General features: G+C 43.9%; 1 protein-coding gene across 1 annotated transcript; it reads right to left on the bottom strand.

Moving 5' to 3' along the window:
• Window positions 1-2870: 2870 nt before the first annotated feature.
• Window positions 2871-15502, bottom strand: LOC148520545 (protocadherin-20-like). The gene is made up of 2 exons (XM_088475576.1): window positions 15374-15502; window positions 2871-9844 (listed from the first exon to the last, which is right to left on the bottom strand). Exons 1-2 carry the CDS (start codon window positions 15386-15388, stop codon window positions 7250-7252), a joined length of 2610 nt encoding a protein of 869 aa, XP_088331702.1. The 5' UTR covers window positions 15389-15502; the 3' UTR covers window positions 2871-7249.
• Window positions 15503-15759: the final 257 nt, after the last annotated feature.

Genomic DNA, 15759 nt, shown 5'->3' with positions numbered 1-15759 from the left:
AAAATCTTGTTTGTCATACACATTTACCTATAATGGTTTACGTACAGTATCATGCCTAATTGTGGAAATCAAGGTGAAGTGTTGGTATCACTTATGGTACAGCGGTTATCATCAGTTTCGGAATAGGTATGAATATATGTGGGGTTTGTATGTACTCCTCAATTCTGCGTTGATTTCAAGTCCAAAAACAAAGTGGTAGGTTAAGTGGCCTCTGACTAAAATGAACCTTAGGAGGAGATGTACTAAGCTCAGGAAAGTGATAAACTACCAGCCACTCAGCTCCTAACAGTCATGTTGCAAACTATAGGGCCAGATGTACTAAGCTCTGAAAAGTGATAAAGTGGAGAGTGATAAACTAGCCGCCACTCAGCTCCCGACTGTCGTGTTACAGGCTGTGTTTGTAAAATGAGAGTTAGGAGCTGATTGGTTGGTATATTATTTTTGCCCATCCACTAGCAGACCTCAATACGACTGCACGATTATGACATTGTAATCGTGCAGTCGTTTGTCAGTCTGCGATGTGTCGTTCAGTGTAGGCACAATCAAGCATCTGCAAACATGCTGAACCTGATGTTATCATCAGGTTGTCCAGCATGTTTGCCTGATGATAGAGGTTTAAAACGACCAGCGGGAGCGAGCATCGTTTTTTTCTAAACAATTTGCAAATGATTAATGACCGATTGGATGATAACGATATCGTTATTATTCAATCACTCAATTTAATCAACTAATGGATGGGAAATATGGGCTCTATTTTTTAACATTATTTTGTCTAAAATAAAGTGAAAAAGGGTGTTCACACTCTTTTCACATTAATTTAGTATCACCTATAGTTATTACAGGGCAATTGGAGTAGAATTCGTAAAATTCTACTCCAACCCCTAAGTATCACTTATTTTTAGTAAAGCAGATCGCATTTCCCATAACTGTAATGGGAAATGTGATCTGACCAGAGTTACTAAAAATAAAATGTGAAAAAATACCGGGGAAAGCCCTGTGATAATAACGCCACCTGGAGTTAACCAGGGTCTCCCCCGGGTTACCGGCCTCCTGCCCTGCTCTACCGGGGAGAGCAGAGGCGAGAGTCGGTCCCAGTAATCAGCTGTGTGGTCTAAACAGACCGCAAGCTGATTACTGTTAAAAAATGAAAAAAAGAAAATAGTAAAAAAAAAAAAATGTACTTACCTGACTCCAGGGACCGGTGATCGGGCATCCGGTGATGACTCCCCTCCGGTCAGCTGGTCTCCCATAGTGCATTGCTGCCCGGTCATCAGGTGATCGGGCCCCAGTGCAGTTTGGGAGATCACCTGACCGGAGGTAAGTGTAATTAAGGGAGAGGGGGTCGCGGGGGGGAGCCATGATTGTGGGGGTGGGGCTTAGTGCCGGGGGTGGGGCTTAGCGCCAGGGGGGGTAGCAGCGGCGACCGGTCGGCGCATGCGTGGGCACTTAATCATGGTGTTTTTTGCAAAAATACCGTGATAAGGCTCCAAAGGGGATTTGCAGGGACAGAGCTTTATCGCAAACTCTGTCCCTCTAAGGGATTTGTAGTAAATCCCTGTGATATTGCCTGAATTCGCAATGTGAATTCACTCGGTAATATCACACTACAATCTGCATTCAATATGCGTATTGTAGTAAATAGAGCCCTATATCACTCTCCATTTTATCACTTTCCAGAGCTTAGTACATATGCCTCTAATTAGTGTGATAGGGGGGCAGATGTATTAAGATCTGGAAAGTGATAAACTGGAGAGTGATAAAAGACCAACCAATAAGCTCCTAACTGTCATTTTTCAAATACAACCTATAGCATGACAGTTAGGAGCTGAGTGGCTGATCGTTTATCACTCTCCACTTAATCACTTTCCAGAGCTTAATACATCTGCCCCCCTGAGGGAATGAAGGCTACAAGCTCCACCACATAATACTAGAGATGAGTAGTTTGGTTTTGTTTCCAGTCTTGCTGCCAAGTTCAGATCTCAGAATGAGGCAAAACATCATCTTTCACGGATAAAACATCATCCTTCACGGATAAAACATCATCTTTGTACATGAAAGATGACGTTTTGCCTCATTCTGAGATCTGGACTTGGCAGGAAAATCCGAGGCAAAACCGATCTGCTCATCCCTACGTTATACATGGCTGCATAATGTGGTGGTTCTATATAAATGAACAATAATAATACTGCAAGAACACAAGTATCATTGTCAACCAGGAGCATACTTGTCTACTCACCCGGAACCTGCGGGAGGCTCCCGATTTTTCAGGTAGCCCCCCGACCCCCGGAAGAGTAGACACTTCTCCCGCATGTCACACACTTCCTAATGAAGTGGACAGAATGGGGAATATCTTACCCCAAATCTGCATTCCGTCAGGAGAGGTGGAGCAAAATGACGCAATTCTATGATAATTGCATAATTTGGCCACGCCCCCTATTCAAATGTGCACAATTCACAGCATTTTGTCATAAAGGGGGCAGGACCTAATGACACAAATAGCCAGTCCCCGCCCCCAGCGCTGCCCACCTGCATCTCCTCCCCGGGCTTGTCCTGAAGAGGACATTTCAAAAGTAGGTAAGTATGACCTGGAGGGTGCCCTGAAAACTGCTCCCGATTGGGCAGGTGCCTCTGTCATAGTAATAATCCACTGCTTTCAGTCAACATTTGCTGATGACATCTAATTGAATCTCATTACCCCAGTGCCTATGTCTCTCAGGGATTGGCTGTATCATGGGAGGTTTCCATAGAAGAACCGTGGAGATGTCCTTTTAATCAGCAGCAATTATCCTCAGACTTAAAAACCACATATAAATACACAGAAATAAATGATTGTACATATTGGTGCTGGCAGTAGTAGTGCCCGACTGGCACACTAACCGTCTTCAAGACTTAAGAACACAAGTTTTTTTGGCTCAGTCATTTTTATTGTGCTGTTTTTTTAGCAGTAATTGGATATGAAAACACTTCATATAATTTGAAGATTTTGCTTAATAAACAAATGAAGGCTCCCAGATCTCTACTTTAACCTCATTTTTTTTTATATACATTAGTTCAGCTTTAATAGCAGTAAGCAGGGCCGCAACTAGGGGGGGCTGGAGGTGCACGTGCACCAGGTGAGCCGCTGTACCTGGTGCCAGTGACCTCCAGCCCGGCGCTGCAGAGAGGCTCCAAGCCGGACGTCCGCTGGTAATATTTATTACCAGCGGGCGCCCGGCTCCTTCTCTGCAGCGACGCGGTGTAGCCGGAGCCGGAGGCTGGAGTTCTCTCCCGAACTCCAGCTTCCGGCTCTCCCCACGGGCACTATGGGGGAGACGTCATGACATCTCCCCCATAGTTCCAAGGAGCAGCCGGCGGACCGGACGCGACGCTGGATGCAGGAGCGGGGTTCAAGGTAAGTATTTTTTTTTTTTAATAAGCTGCACTACAGGGGCATTATTATGGGGGCAGGGGCATTACCACAGGGGCATTACTATGGGGGCATAGGCAATAAGGGGCATTAATAATGGGGCATGAGCACTACAGGGGCATTACTATTGGGGCATGAGCACTACAGGGGCATTACTGTAAGGGCACTACAGGGATATTACTATGGGGGCATGGGCACTACAGGGGCATTACTATGAGAGCATGGGCACTACAGGGGCATTAATATGGGAGCATGGGCACTACAGGGGCATTACTGTATGGTGGGCACTACAGGGGCATTACTACATTACTATGGGAGTATTAACATATGGGCATTACAATATGGGCACTACTGCAGGGGGAATTACATGGGGGGCGCCAAATTACTGTCTTGCCCCTGGTGACAAAAATCCTAGTTTCGGCCCTGCAGTAAGGTGTTATGTATATTAATAGTTACATACATCGCTGCATAAGTGCTTTTAAGGCCTGATTCACTACAGATGGCTATTGCAATGGCAGCTGCGAAAATATGCTAATGACTGCAATCGCACAGCCAGCATAGAGCCGCCCACTACCGCTTTCTCACATCCACAATACCTCGCAGTCAGGGGCGTTTCAAGAGAGGAGGGGGCCCGTGTGCAGTCTCCGACACGGGCCCGCTCCTCTCTGCCCGGTGGCCGGCAGCGCACTGAGCTGTGCGCGGCCAGCGCCGGAGGTATAGACTCTGGGCACTAGAGTGTGCCCAGAGTCTATAGTGTATGCACAGGAAACCAGGAAAATGGCCGCGGTGGCCATTTTCCCTGTACTGCGCATGCGCAAATGACGGGAAAATGGGCACCGGCCATTTTCCAGTCGTTTTGTAGCGCCGGATGCCCACGCCGACGTGGGACTCCGGAGAGGTAAGTATTATTATGCGTGCAGGGTGTGCGGTGCGGTGCGGTGCTGGGTCCCCCTGGACCCAGGGGCCCGTTTTCCCCGCACACCCTGCACCCATTATAGATACGCCCCCACTCGCAGTCCTGTGTATAATTCTGTAGCATCGAGTAATATCGGTCCCTCACGCACAATTACAACAGCCCTGACCTCGTCGCACACAGTGAGTACACAAGCTGCGTATGCCGTCGCAGTGGCTAATTTATGCACGCCAATGTAACGGCGTTCAAATGTATAGGCACGCCTACGTTTCTTCCTACCACTCATCCGTCACCACCCCCAAACGCTGACCTCCCATCACTCACTCTGCGATGGCTTTGTACCTACATAGGTTATCACAGTGCGATCGCAATGCTAACTCACGGACACGCGCACTGTGGTGCATACACAGTACACACCATCGGCCGATCTGCGTACGCACTTGCGATCCGTGATGAATCCGGCCCTTAGCACTAATGTAGCTCTTAGTTAAAGTGGTATAAAGTAGGGGTGAGCGGGTTCGGTTTTACTCGGATTTACTCGGTTCTTATCGCCACTTTACCGCAAATTCGGATTTATTATATTGGCTACCCAAAACACATGATAGGCGATAGCCAATAAAATGCCGTTTAAAGATTCGAGTAAATCCGAGTAAAACCGAACCCGCTCTCCCCTAGTATAAAGCCAGTTCATACTAACAGAAGTCATTCTAAGAGAAATATTTCTACAGCAAAAATGATGTTCTCTCTTTATTTTGTTAAATAAACGCAATTTTATAGCCGTTGTACAGAGAGGTGCTTTTGGTGGCAGCGCCACTTTTCCCATCGTCAGTTTTATTCATAGTACATTACATGTGCTTTTAGGTAGTAGTAAAAAACAGTTACATTCACAGGTCTCTAAATTTCCATATGACCTCAGTATGGGGGATGTCTCATCATACATTACCACACAGAACTCATTGCATTGTCAAAATCATAACTTACATTCCTAAATTGACCAATATAGTAAGTAATACGTTACTCTAGACTTATACATTACATATACTTGGGAACTTTGCCAAAAAAAACAACAACAAAAGAAGCTTTTGCAAGTTATTTTGATTCATATAATGTTTGAGGTGGGTGGGCGGAATATAAGCAAGGGGAGAAGTGCAGTCACATCCCAAAAATGCGGGTTTGACCGCATTTCTCATATGCGCAAAGCCCCGGAATGCGATGCACTGCAGGGCTTGGGTGCTGTGGGTAACACCATCTCTCGACAGCGTTACCTTATAGAAGCCTATGGGCTTCTACCAGGAGACTGCTGTGGGAGGGATCCGATCGAATCCCTCCCAGCACCCCCTGCGGCATGTGCCTCACAGACCAGGAAGGCCCTCATTTGCAAAGGGCCACTCTTACCGAGATAGATGTACTTCATTGCTGACGCCGGCAGGCATGCGAAGGGTGGTGGGGTGCATCGCCTCCTGAATGCGATGCGTTATGCATACCACCCGGTGTGTGTGAAAATAGAAAAAGAGTCTGCAAAAAGCTCCTGTACGAACCACATATGATGGAATTGTGGCAGAGCAGGAGAAATAGGTTCTATCCAGTAGCGGATCTGTGGGGGGAGGGGGTCATCAGGGACATCACCCCCCTATATCACACACATCTTTTCTCAGTGGAGCAGTGTGCCATGAACCACGGAGGCCGTGGCAAGAGTGATGGAGCCATCACCCGAAAGCACCAGGATCCGTGGCGTGGGCCACACCACTCTGCCGGGAAAATGGGTGTTTGTTATAGGGGGCAATCACCTCCCTGGATCCACCAATGGTTCTGTTGGACTAGATTAAAGACCACATGAGCATGGAGCTGAAAATCATCAAGGGTCTATTATGAGAATTGGTGGGGGGTGTGGCCATATGAAGTGCCATGTGGGCTCAAAGTGCGTATAGGTAGGGTCTCTCTCAATCAACCTACATCTCCCTCCCATAGTCCCAATTTGGCCATCTTGACACTTAGGAGCTGAATCAGTTCTTAGCGATGTGCTGTTGGGATGGTCACAATGGCAGCACATCGCAACTACAGCATCGCATAATTCATCCTCCATCCCCAAAATGGTAAGCAGTAAAGTGAGAGATGATGCTCTACCAGAATTCAGCTGCATATTGAGCCCGCACATCACTCATGCTGATCAAAAGGGAGAGAAGCATCCGCGTTGCATAGAGACTTCTAAAATTGCAACCTATATAATAATATTTCCTATGGTCTGTCGCAATGGCACCCCCTATTACAGCATCAGGACTGACCTCTGCTAGCCGGAGAGTAAAAGGACCCTCATAGAATTGGTAAATAAATATGTTGCCATAGGAGGGAAGGGACAGAGCAGTGGGGTGGAGCAGGACAGAGCTGGAAGCTGGATGGGACAGACATAAAGGGGGGGCAGGACAGAGCGGGGAACATGGCAGAGCAGTAGACAGAGGGGTAGGACAAGTGGGAGCGGGATGGGATGGAGCTGTGACCAGACTGAGGTGACCCGGCATATACAGGGTCCCTTTACTAGTGCAGTAATAACCAAGCAGGCAAATTGCAACTGTTGGGCCTATGTCTATATGGAGGCTTGGAGCTGTAGTTCCCTTCAGCCCCATTATTAATCCGGCCCTGGGGTCTAAGAGACCATGGATAGACTATGTCAATCACACTGACATGCCATATTCTGCATACTTGTGTATGATTGTTGGTATGGGCTGTGAGCCCTAGCAACCGATTCATGAAAACAAAGCAAAAAACGCATTGAGAAAAGTCTTTAAATAGCTGGGATACTTATATAAAACTTATTTTTCGAAGGTGAGGCCCTTAAATAGAGCAAATAACAATGTGATTTTTACAACAAATCAACTCTTAAAGAAATAAAGCATTGCTAGCATGTGTCTGCAGCAATATTTTGGCTGAGTTCCTTAGAGGGTCAAAGAACTTTCAGTAGATTTACAGTACTTCACCTCATCCCAGTCCTTTGCACAGTAATCAGCTAGCTGTAATGGAATTTGTACGGGACTCTTCTTTTTCTTAGAATTTCTTCGCCTTGCACACAAAAATAGGAAGGTCCCTGTCATGCAGCACAATGCAGAAACAGACACTATAGCAAGGGTAAATGGGGCAGCCAGAGGCCATGAGGAGGTGGCCATGGATTGCCTGTTTTGTGAGCATGGACTTAGCACAATGACTTGGTTCTCCTGAGTCATGGTTGTCTTGCTCATGATCAATGATTCCAGGTAACTTCTATTGCTTATGCTGTGATTGAGAAGAATGTTAACTCTTACAATGGTAGAAAGGGCTTCAGGATACCCCTGGTCACTGGCTTTTACTAAGAGTTGATAAAGGCCACAGTGATGACCACTTGTACTTTCTCGTAATGTGATGTTACCGGTATAGGTGTCGATCATAAAGAGGTCAACAGTCGGACTCCCCTCACCAAATTCACTATATGTTATGACTCCATTCATGCCTGCATCATAGTCAACTGCATGGACTTTGGTGACAGAAGAACCCTTTGAAGTATCTGGTGACACTAACACGTAAGAAAAGTTAGACTCTGGTGAAACTATCAAAGGAGCATTGTCATTCACGTCCAGTATAAAAACTAAAACTTTGGCTTTGGATGACAAGGGTGGACTTCCTTTGTCTTTAGCTTCCACCCAAAGTTCATACATAGATTCTTTTTCATAGTCAAATAGACCCTCAGATCTTAGTATGGAATCTAGGTCAACAGAAAACAGTTTTGTTGCATTTAACAGGTTCACAGAAAAGTCACCATTCAAACCAATGTCTGCATCTGTCACATTGAGGATTCCAACCTCTCTTCGTTGGAGAAGATTCTCAGGGATAAAAAATGTAAACTCCTTGGAAGCAAATGTTGGTATGTTGTCATTTTGATCTAAGATATTTATAAGAACTAGGCAAGAATCATTCTTTGATGGCAATCCATTGTCTTTTGCTATAATCAACACAGAGTAAGTTGATTCTTTTTCCCTGTCGAAAGGCACATTAGCTTTGAGAACTCCACTTGATCTGTCAACCGAAAACACTTCGGGATACCCATCTACCAAGTAGTAATTTATATCTCCATTAGGTCCACTGTCTTCATCAGAAGCAGAAAGCGTCAGTAAAACATCTCCTGGTATATTATTTTCTTCAACAAATATTTCTACCAGATCTTTTGAAAATCTAGGGAAATTGTCATTAACATCTTCAATCCTCACCCTGAGAGTTTCCCTATACACAATTGATTCATCGACATTGGAATTTCCCAATATGCTAATGTCATACTGCTGTTTTAACTCAAAGTCCAACACTGTGGATGTCGATAACAGGTATGTGTCGGAAGATCCCTCAGAAGGCTTCAGGAGGAAAGGTGACATTCCATTAATGAAAAGAGGTCGCACTATGCTGTACTCGGGATCTGTAACCTCTAAGATCGCAATGATAGTGCCAGGTGGAACATCTTCCCTGATTGAGACACTACCTTCATTTTGGGATGCTATAAAACGAAATTCCATTTTAGGCTCTTTTCTAATTTTTTCTAGATTTACTGTAACAGTAGCCACCACTGGTGGGCAACCATGTCCATTTGCCAACACAGTAAATTTATACTGGGTTATCTCTTCATGTAAAGTGGCAGACAATGTTATCAGTCCAGTTGCACTATCTAGATAGAAAATTTGCTTGGTCGATTTTGGAACTCGGTTGCTATAAAAATATTGGATAAAACTATTCTCACCAATATCTTCATCCACCGCTACAAGCTGCACCACTGGGGAGCCAACTGATGTGTTCCTGGGAAGATTTAGAGTAATAATGTTTGAAAGGAACATAGGGCAGTTATCATTCACATCGGTTACATGTACAACAAGAGTAGCACTGCCAGACAATGGCGGTAATCCTCTATCCAGGGCAAGTAAAGTCATACGATACTCACTTTGTGATTCACGATCCAAGGGCTTGAGAACTACTAATGTCATTAGTTCAGACTTGTGATCTAGAGTGAAAACATTATTTGGACTTATCAGGTGATAAGAGAGTGCTCCATTATCCTCTATATCAGTGTCTGTGGCCGAGATGTCAATAGGTAATTTGGTACCAATGATTGTATCTTCTGAAATGGAAATAGTGTAGGTCTGCTCTGAAAAATGGGGAGAATGATCATTGATATCCAGAACAAAAAGGTTTACTTTGGTAAACTCCGAATAGTCCTGTGATGAAATTAAGACATCTAGTGTCATAGAACAGTGGTCCAAGTTCTCAAATGGGCATATCGATTCACGGTCAAGTTTGTTTGAAGTTGTATATAAATTCCCGCTTTGGGCATCCAGTTGGAAATAGATGGTGTGGGACAGGAGGGTGAATTTCAGTGCTGTTGGCGATGTTAGACCAATCCTTAAATTTCCAATGAAGGTCCCTTCTTCTTGCTCCTCACGTACATTGAATAAAACTTCTGTTGTCGCTCCAGGAAGGTCCAGAATTTTAAAAGTAATTATAATGAGAGAGAAATATTTCTGAAAAATAAAACAAGGAAAACTGTATGAGAATGAGATTGGTCATCATTTACCGACATACCATCAGTAATCCAAAAAGAAAAAGTCTTAGCTATCCCACACCAACATGTAGGTCTATCACAGATCATTATCGTTGGAACCATTTGCTAAACTGTATTCCAAGAACCATTTGCTAAACTCTATTCCAAGAATTAGATTAAGTCGACTCAGGAAATTACAGTGAACATTTTGGAAAGCTGTTACTGGTTGTGCAGTAATATAATCGACAGAAACTATATCGACAATTCACATTTATGATGTCGACATGGTTAAAATGTCGACATCTAACACATGAATGTATCAACATAGTAAAAACATCGACATTAGTATTAGAGTTAGCGTTAGGGATATATTACAAATGAATTGTCCACATTGTGACTATGTTGGCATAACAATGCCGATGTAATCACGTCTACATGCTCGCTGACAACATAATGACAATGTCGGAATTTTCATGTCAACATTATGAATCTCGACCTTATATACCAAACCCCTTATTTATGTACACTTTTACTGGTGCAAAGCTGTGTAGGGGCTTTTCATATCCCCCTGGTCTCAAAGTTTCTACCTCAGGCATCATATGATGAACAGTTCATAAACTAGTAATAAGGATTATTGATCACTATGTGTAGTATATTGAATATACACAAGGCACATGAAAAGCCTACCACATCACATATACATCTTGCTGTAATAAAGCTCCATCAGGAGTTGGCAATAAGCGGATAACCTATAGAAAAAGTGCACAGTGTTTCATAAACATTGACGACACAATGGAACTCATAATAGTTATATAAATTTATATATAGTTTTTTTAAATGTCTGGTAAAGGAAATAGGGTGTATTCATCAACACTAAATGGCCCGGTAAACCATGCGGAAATGCTAGTTTCTGCATATTTTAGTTAGCAGGCCATTCATCATCAGGGGTCCAAAAAGGACCCCCTGATATTCAGCAAACTCAGAAAACTGAAAGTTTCCTGAGCTTGCTTACGAGAACAAGCGCCATCTTCAGACGGCGCTCGTTCTCAGATCCCCGCTCCTTCCTATGGGAAGGAGTTCCGGGGATGTGAAGAGGGATCCGAGCGGATCCCTCCACCGCCTCCTCACTACATCCCCGGCAGCTGTGCGCATGCTTGACCTCGAGTCACGCATGCATAGCCGGGACAGCGGGGAGGAGGTAAGTAAAGCAGCTACATCTGTAGCTGCGATACTAACCGAGGGGACAAATGCATTTCAGAGCAGCTGTCCCCGCACCGAAGCAATGATGAATTGCTCTGGTGTCACGTTTCCGACGCTGCGAGTTAGATAGCAGCACTTTAAAAAGACTATGCGGCCTAAGAATGAATCATAATATAAACTAATCACTGTGTTAATGCAGATGAGTTAAAGTGTGACACAGACACCTAATCCCAGCCATGTTACATAACTACAGAAGGGAAGAATGCAGAGCAAGACAGGATTATACATTTCAATGTTTCAGCTACGAAGGCTCTTTAACAATTGATTCCTACACAGAATTGTTTTTTTTTTCCCCTTTTCCTTCTATGCACTGTAGTATGTCCCACAGTGCCGTCTTTTGCATGTAATGGTTATGTAACGTAAAGTCTTTTTAAGCATATTAAAGGGAATGCCTTAATACAATGTGATTTTTTTTTTATCAAACTCATTGGGTTCTATTTATTATGGTTATTTTTACTAAAATAAAGTAATAAAGGCTGTTTTGTGTTTTCACACCCTTTTCACATTATTTTAGTATCACCTATAGTTATTACAGGGCAATTGGAGTAGAATTCGTAAAATTCTACTCCAACCCCTAAGTATTACTTACTTTTAGTAAAGCAGATCGCATTTCCCATAACTGTAAATTACTTACCTGACTCCAGGGACCGGTGATCGGGCCTCCGGTGATGATTCCCCCCGGTCAGCTGGTCTCCCATAGTGCACTGCTGCCCGGTCATCAGGTGATCGGGTCCCAGTGCAGTATGGGATGGCAGCTGACCGGAGGCATGGCGAACATCACCAGAGGCCGGGAGCATGCAGGTAAGTGTAATTAAGGGTGGGGGAGGTCACGGGGGTGGGGAGAGGGGGGGTCACGGGGGGTCCGCGATCGCGAGGGCGTTGCTTAGCACCGGGGGTGTTAGCAGCGGTGGCCGGCGCATGCGCGGGCACTTTGTCACAGTATTTTTTGCGAAAATACCGTGATAAGGCTCCGAAGGGGATTCGCAGGGACAGAGCTTTATCGCAAGCTCTGTCCCTGTAAGGGATTTGTAGTAAATCCCTGTGATATTGCCTGAATTCGCAATGCGAATTCACTTGGTAATATCACACTACAATCTGCATTCAATATGCGGATTGTAGTAAATAGAGCCATAAGCACATATTGAAAAATGGGCCCCACAATGCTGCTGCCCAAACTGCAACGCAACAAAGAAATGAAAAGGCTACATTTACATGTTATTGTTGTAACACTAATATATCACATTTCAAAGGCTTAACACCTGCAATTAAACCCGATAGTTCCACTTACAACTTCAGCAAATGCTCAGGGGTGAAGATGGAGCAATGTTAGAGTCGGCTTTCCGTGACTGTACGTAATCCACAAACACGGAAAACTTCAAAGAGAATCCAAATTAAATCAGTAGCCTGAGGGTTCCCAAACGCTGCCATTACAGTCCACATTTTAAGGTTATCCATGCTTGAGTAAAGGTGACTTAATTAGTATCTCAGCCAATTTGATTTCATCATCTGGACGCAGGCATGGATATCCTTAAAACCTGGACTGCAGTGGGGGAGTTTAGGAGCCTCTGTGTTATCCAAACCACACATTTCCTGCCATTACTGTGGTGAGATTGAACACATCGTTTCTTTTAATACAAAAACCCGGCTAATTCAGTGTTTAAGGATAAAAGAAATTGCTGCTTTAAATGTCACAGAAAAAATTTGCCAAAAATCACTGATTTTGAAAAACCATGGAAAAAAGAAACATGAATTGACAATAGGTAAATATAATGCGGAGGTTTCCACACTCCCCCATTGCAGTCCAGGTTTTAATTGTATCCATGCTTGTGTCCAGATAGTTAAATCAAATTGACTGAGGTACTAATTAAGGGGTGTATGTATCAAGCTTTGGAGAGAAATAAAGTAGAGAGAGATAAAGTACCAACCAATCAGCTCCTAACTGTCATTTGTAAACACAGCCTGTAAAAAGACAGTTAGAAGCTGATTGATTGGCACTCTACAAGGCTTTAGTACATCTACCCTTTAGTCACCTGTGCTCAAGCATGGATATTCTCAAAACGGGGACTGTAATGGCGGAGTTTGACAACCTCTGATATAACGCATAGACAATATAATATTACAAGCTAAAATGTATTTTAAAATCATCATTTATCATATGGTCTCCCAAATGTTTTTCAATTACAGTGATAAGTGTCCACTGATTTATGCCTTAAGGCCCCCATACATCAGCGATGGATTGCCGCAGATCGGTGAAATTTAACATGAAGAATTTCACCGATCCTGCGACGGATCTGAGAACATCGATGGCCGCCGGTCTACATTTCCTACCGGCGGATCGGCGTTTCAGATCCCATTGCTGGGGCCTTTACATCCATTTATTGTTACCATTATTATTAACAATTATTATCTTATATCAGAGGTTCCAAAACGTGGTCCTCAAGGCTCCCCAACAGTACAGGTTTTGGAGATAACTCACCTGTGCTCAACCATAGCTAATTAGTACCTCAGTCAATTTGATTTAACACCTGTGCTCAGCCAGGATTATTTCTAAAGCTGGCCACACATCTAAAGATTATCTGTCCAACCAGCCAACTAGTTGATTGGTTGGAATGAAAATCTGATAACGTATGGGAGTAACTGATGATCAGCAGTTTGCTCCTAAATGCCAGAAAACAGATGAAAATGGTCGGTCAGACAAGTTTGTTAAATGTTTGATCTAAACAATTTGTTCAAACAACAGTTTTTGTCAATTTTCCAGCATTTGGGAGCAAATTGCTGATTGTCATTTGCTTTCATCCCTTACCAGGTTTTCATTCCAACCAATCAACTAGTTGGATGTAAATTGGTCTAGTGTGTGACCAGCTTAAACCTGAACAGTTTGGAAGCCTTGAGGACCGTGTTTGGGAACCTCTGCCTTATGTGGTTCTCAACCCTCATGTTTTCCCAACAGGTGCAGACCCTCCAACATAACCGGTTCCATTACATACAAAATGCTCTGCTCCTGGACTTCCTTCTTAATTTATGATTGCAGCCACCTATGCTGAAACACCCTTCCCATCAATTACCTAGTTCAGCACAGGTGGCTGCAATCATACATTAGGCGTAGTGCCAGATTTATACATCATGGGGCTCTAGGCAAGGTACAGGTTTGGGGCTCACCCTCTCTCAAACAATTCATGTACTTTGTTAGGCTCTGCGGAAACCTTGTGGCGCCATAAAAATGTAGGCATATATATATATATATATATATATATATATATATATATATATATATATATATATATATATATTTCAAAATATACCCCACGGTGGTGGGTGACAGGTGGAGGCAAAGGGAGAGGGAGAGGGATTTTCTTTGTTGTGGCTGACGCAGTGCTGTCAATGCTGCTGTGTGGGCCCCTTCCTTGCCATGGTAACGGCGAGCAGAGGTGCAACCGGCACTGCGAATATGTCCGCCGCTGAATCTGCCAGATACCTGGCGGTAAATCCAGCCCTGATTAAGTGGGAAGTCCAGGAGCAGAGCATTTTGTACAGGATGGAATGGGTCATGTTGGAGGGTAGGCAGGTCATGTCTTGAGGATTTCTGCCTGTGGAAGCAGGTGGGACAATTACTGACCCAGCAAAATAGATTAACTCACCTGTGCATGATTAAAGAAATCCATAACATATGACCTGCTGATGGCTAGAGTTGAGAATCCCTGCCTTATTATTACATAAACATATCCTGAAGCACCAGATGAATCGGGGCCACAAATACTAAGACAGCGTGATCAGGAATCCAGTAATAAACAACGCAGCAGAAGGTTAGATTACAGTGATTGTAGTATACAGTCTTTCTATACCATACACTGGAATTATGCTCAGGTCATGTCATGTTGGGGGCGTACAACCCTAAGTGTGTTATGGATTCACTGTGCGGGAAATGCCAATATTGTGTATTATGTAACTTATCGCTCTAATGCAGTAGTGGGACTACAAACCATGGTTTGGTTGGTGTTGCATGCTGAGACCTGTAGTTCCACAACAGTCTGAGAGCCACAGGTTGCAGACAACTGTTTTAGAATATAATAAATAAATGTACTCGAATAATGAAGCCATAGCTTAGTAGCTATGTTATCCCATTAGAGGATACACACTACAGCACTGTAACGGAAGCTACACAGCCTTTGTAGTGAATCATTATAAGAATATGTATCAGGTCTTCACAGGCAGTAAAATCAAAAGCATAATAAACTGAAATGAGAAATACCTGTAAGTAGCCCATTACTCTGTAGTCACGCACACACTGCTTTCTGCAGCTCAGGTGTAGCTTGTTTCTGAAGTCGCTCTGCGTGCAAAACTATCCTTACAGCTCCCTGCACTTCGGGGTGGGGCCAGATCCTGCCCCTCGTCATTGTGCTCCGGATTCCCAACCTTTTGTAGCCTGGAGTAAAAGGACCAGCCTTTGTGAGTCTGTCTAAACAAAACACGTATTTACAGCTGAATAATGTGCCTGAGTAACTCTGTGTCCGCTAAGCAGAACTCTGACAGGTAGAGGTGAGTGAGGGGAAGTTCAGAACTGCAAAACAATCACCTCCTCACGGTTTAAGCAGCAAAGTTTTACAAGTTTCTGCAAGTGGAATTTGGCTTTAAGTG

This window comes from Taudactylus pleione, unplaced genomic scaffold (genome assembly GCF_031769625.1).
Source record: "Taudactylus pleione unplaced genomic scaffold, aTauple2 ptg000174l, whole genome shotgun sequence".
Lineage (NCBI taxonomy): Eukaryota > Metazoa > Chordata > Amphibia > Anura > Myobatrachidae > Taudactylus > Taudactylus pleione.
Note: the sequence above shows the minus strand (reverse complement) of the source record. Positions and strands in the feature narration are given on the sequence as shown.